The 3,871-nt window shown below is 33.5% G+C and overlaps 1 protein-coding gene across 1 annotated transcript; it reads left to right on the top strand.

Annotated features, from left to right (window-relative positions):
* Nucleotides 1-1,412: 1,412 nt before the first annotated feature.
* On the top strand, nucleotides 1,413-3,810 carry LOC134256706 (uncharacterized protein KIAA1958-like; the record flags this gene model as incomplete). The annotated part of the gene is made up of 4 exons (XM_062739385.1): nucleotides 1,413-1,595; nucleotides 2,717-3,200; nucleotides 3,310-3,531; nucleotides 3,637-3,810. Coding segments are annotated over exons 1-4 (1,063 nt in total), but the record flags the coding sequence as incomplete, so codon positions are not given.
* Nucleotides 3,811-3,871: the final 61 nt, after the last annotated feature.

Raw genomic sequence — 3,871 nt, 5'->3', positions numbered from 1 at the left:
ATAATTAAACTTTTTAATGATGTCATTAAATGTATGCATATGTAATTATTTTTTTGATAATTTCATGTACCTATAAATCTATCTACATGTATGCAATGTACACTTAGATTAGTTCTCGACTTTTTGTTTATTTCTACGTACGTCTCTCAAGTTTCAAATCGGACGTTACAATAAAGCAGTTATCTCTCTTCTCCTGTGGTTTTTTCTCTCTTTTTTTTGGGGGGGGGGGAGGTGTAATTTCTCAGCTTAATTTATGATTCAGTTTCTATGTAAATAATAAAAAAAGTAATTTAATTACATACCTGACATTTTCCTTTTCATGTAATCTCTATGAATAGACATTCTATCATATTTGTCAAACATTAAATGACAAAACCCACACTGATACATTTTGTTAAGGCTAATAAAAACATTCCAAGCAAAATAGTCTTCAGTGTCAAGATCACATCATGGAACTATGATACTGAATTTAATATTAACATCTAACATTTTAATACGAGCCTATTTTTTTTTCATTGGCTGCCTCTGACGATGTAAGACAATCATCTTCTTCAAAAGTGACAAGAATATCCAATATAAATTTAATAATTGTATCGATTTCATGATTCTTCATTTTGCAATTCATAAATTTTTAATGATCACCTTTTCATTGTTCATTAACCATTCATTCACCTTAAATTCAGACCATGTTCACTTTAAATTTTAATGTTTTGAGTTATTTTACAAAGAGACCTTTTTTATTTCAAAATAAATATCTGCCCAATATCACCTTAGTATCAATTTTATGTACAGAGTACATCACTTGAAAATTTCTAATCTCACTTTCATATTAATTCACTCAATTCTTACAACACCTTTAATATAAAAAAAAGGTATAATGATTTTTATCACTTCTTGATTTCTGCACTCTCTCTTTGAACCTGTATAAATTGCGAATTTCAGTTTGCATTCATCTTTAACGAAAAATAACCAGCAGAAATGTTCCTTTTTGTGTATCTTTGTTTTAAGTTGAATTGAAGGAAATTTTAAACAATAAATCATTTCATATATAATCTGTATCATCATCTTCGATCTTCTGTTAGTTGCTACTTCCATTTTGATTTTCTTCTTGTATGTTTTTATCATTACTTGTATGTCCTGATGAACCTCAAATTGATATCAATAAATCTTATCTTATCTATAATCTCATTAATAAAAAAAATAATAATAAAAATAATACACAAAATGGGATCGGATATGACCTTAATATAGACACAATGCTCTACACTTATTTAATTCACAGGCCCCTTACTCCTGGTGTGTGGAGGAGACGGGGGGGGGGGGGGGAGGGGTGGCCTGAGCCGTCACAGTCATGGTGGATTCCATTGTAGTAGGCCTACTACACTCGCACGCGCTGGACTCAAAGGAGGGTAATGGCTGACGTGGAGGCTCCGGGCGCGGCGGAGCGGGGCTGCGTGGCGGTGAAGGTGCCAGCCTCTTCCTCACCGTCATCGGTATCGGGTTGGACTCCGGGGGGACTCCCTCTGCAAGAGATATCGCAGGCACAAGGACACCGCAACGAAAATAACCAGTGCCAAGGCCGAAACCACCATGTCGTAAGCATCAGTAACTGGAAATATAAGAAAAATAGGATTAAATTACAAATTAAATTTTAAATTACTTAAGCGGTATATCAATAAAAACGATAAATATTTTTTAGTTTTTTTTATTTCATTCATAAAATTGATAACATACATAAAATATTATTTGATTAAGAAAATGAATCACAAGATGATATTACATTAAAAATAATTTTTTTTCTCTTATTTTTTAAACATCTTTTTCGATATAATTTTTTTTACGATTTTTTTATGTGTCATTATTGTTACTAAAATCATATTAGTCATCTATTGTATGAATTTCCTTTCAATTAAATACATGCTTACACGAAATATAAGACAAGAATATTAAATATTCCATTAATTTGTATCATCGTGCAATATACCCAAATCGTCAGTGGTATCCGAGTCGTCGTTGCCTGAAGTTCCAATTGGCGTCGTTCGTCGATTCATGTTTTCAGACACATTGTTGATAGTCGAAGTATAAGGGTGATGTATTTTAGTAGTGTCAGCAGAATTATCAGTGTGAGGTGAAAATGTTGTTGAAGTCTGTAGTTGATCTTTTAATTTTTAGTGTCGAAGATTCAGAAGAATCTGAAGTCCAATAAAATAACTTTTGTAAGAAAAAATAAAATCAGATGAAAAAATTATTATAAAAGATATAAAAGATACAAAGGAAAATAATTCCGATAAAAAAAATCATTTCGATTGAATGATTCTTACAGCAATTTTAAGTCTCAGGCAATTCCAAGTTTTTTTCTTTGTTAGGAATCACGCTTTTGTTCTCAAAAAAGAAAAATCAGGCTTGAATTCATAAAATAGATATCATTCTGCTAAATATTTGATTGAACTGGTTTTTTTTTATCAAGAAATATTTTTAAACCTATAATGCAAAGTGTTGAGTCAGATAGAAAGAAAAACACCTTTATCATATACTTAGTAGTAAATACGTCGATTCTGCACGGTGCGATACGGGTGACGTCACAATACCTCATATCACGGACCGGTCCGAAAAGCCATATCACGCATCAGACCGGCGGGCCGATAATCCATATCAAACCGGAAATTACGTTTTCGCCCGGAACGTTTCTAGATTTATTAGCTTCATTTCATTACAGACGACAACTATCACAGCAATGGATTTCGAGCTTGGCTCTCCGCTAGATAATGACACTGCAGACACACACAAATTCGTAAAAAACTTGCGCAATCCAAATACCGTTAGGAAAACAAATTCAAATGTTAATATTTTTCGAAACTGGTTGAGAGGTAAAAACGAGAGCAGGCCCATAGTTGACTTAGAGGTGATCGTCTTAGATAAATACCTGGCTGTGTTTTTTATGACGGCAAAGAAACAAGATGATAGTGAATATGAGCCAGAGACATTGAAAAGTGTGCAGTCAAGTATAAACAGGTATCTAAAGCAGAATAATAGACATATAAACATTATTGAGGACAAGGAGTTTTCTCATTCGAGAGAAGTAGTGGCTTCCAAAATGAAATTATTAAGACAACAAGGAAAAGGAAACAAGTCAAGGCAAGCAGATCCTCTGACAAGTGAAGAAATCGACATCTTATATGAAAGAAATCTCTTGGGGAAAGGTATGTTGTTTAGAAATGCAATCTTAATTTGTGTGTGTGTGTCACAGTCTATAAATATAGCATAAATGCTTTAGGTCTAGAACTAAGCCTACATGTATATAAATTTCAGGAAATCCCAAAGCAGTGATAAATACGTTGTATATCAACAATACACTACATTTTGGTATGAGATCAAGACTGGAGCACTCAAATTTGAGGTGGGGAGATGTTCAAGTCAAAATTGATACTTCAGGACAGAAATTCTTAGAATTTACAGAACGTGCTACAAAGACAAGAAATGGTGTTGTTGGGGGATCGAGGCCATATGCTCCAAAGATGTATGAAGACAAAGGTATTTATTGACATTTTCTCCATTAATGCTGCAGTTTTAACTACATGTATTTATTAAAACATACTATGGTAAATACTGTGTTTAAAAATGATACTTTTTTTGCAGACAATCCCAGGTGTCCTGTTGCTATGTATGAGTTTTATGCTGAAAAACGACCCCAGACAATGTTGAAAAAGGAAGATCCATTCTACTTAGGAGTCCATAGAAACTGGGCTGAAAAAACTGTTTGGTATGTGTCTCAGGCTCTTGGAAAGAACTCATTAGGGTGCCTTGTAAAAAGTATGTGCTCCGAAGCAGGAATCGCTGGACGCAAAGTAAACCATAGTGCCCGAAAAACTGC

The sequence above is a fragment of the Saccostrea cucullata genome, unplaced genomic scaffold, assembly GCF_032062105.1.
Source record: "Saccostrea cucullata isolate Sc308-1 unplaced genomic scaffold, CSIRO_AGI_Scuc_v1 ctg16315, whole genome shotgun sequence".
Classification (NCBI taxonomy): domain Eukaryota; kingdom Metazoa; phylum Mollusca; class Bivalvia; order Ostreida; family Ostreidae; genus Saccostrea; species Saccostrea cuccullata.
This window is presented reverse-complemented; position numbering and strand designations above follow the sequence as displayed.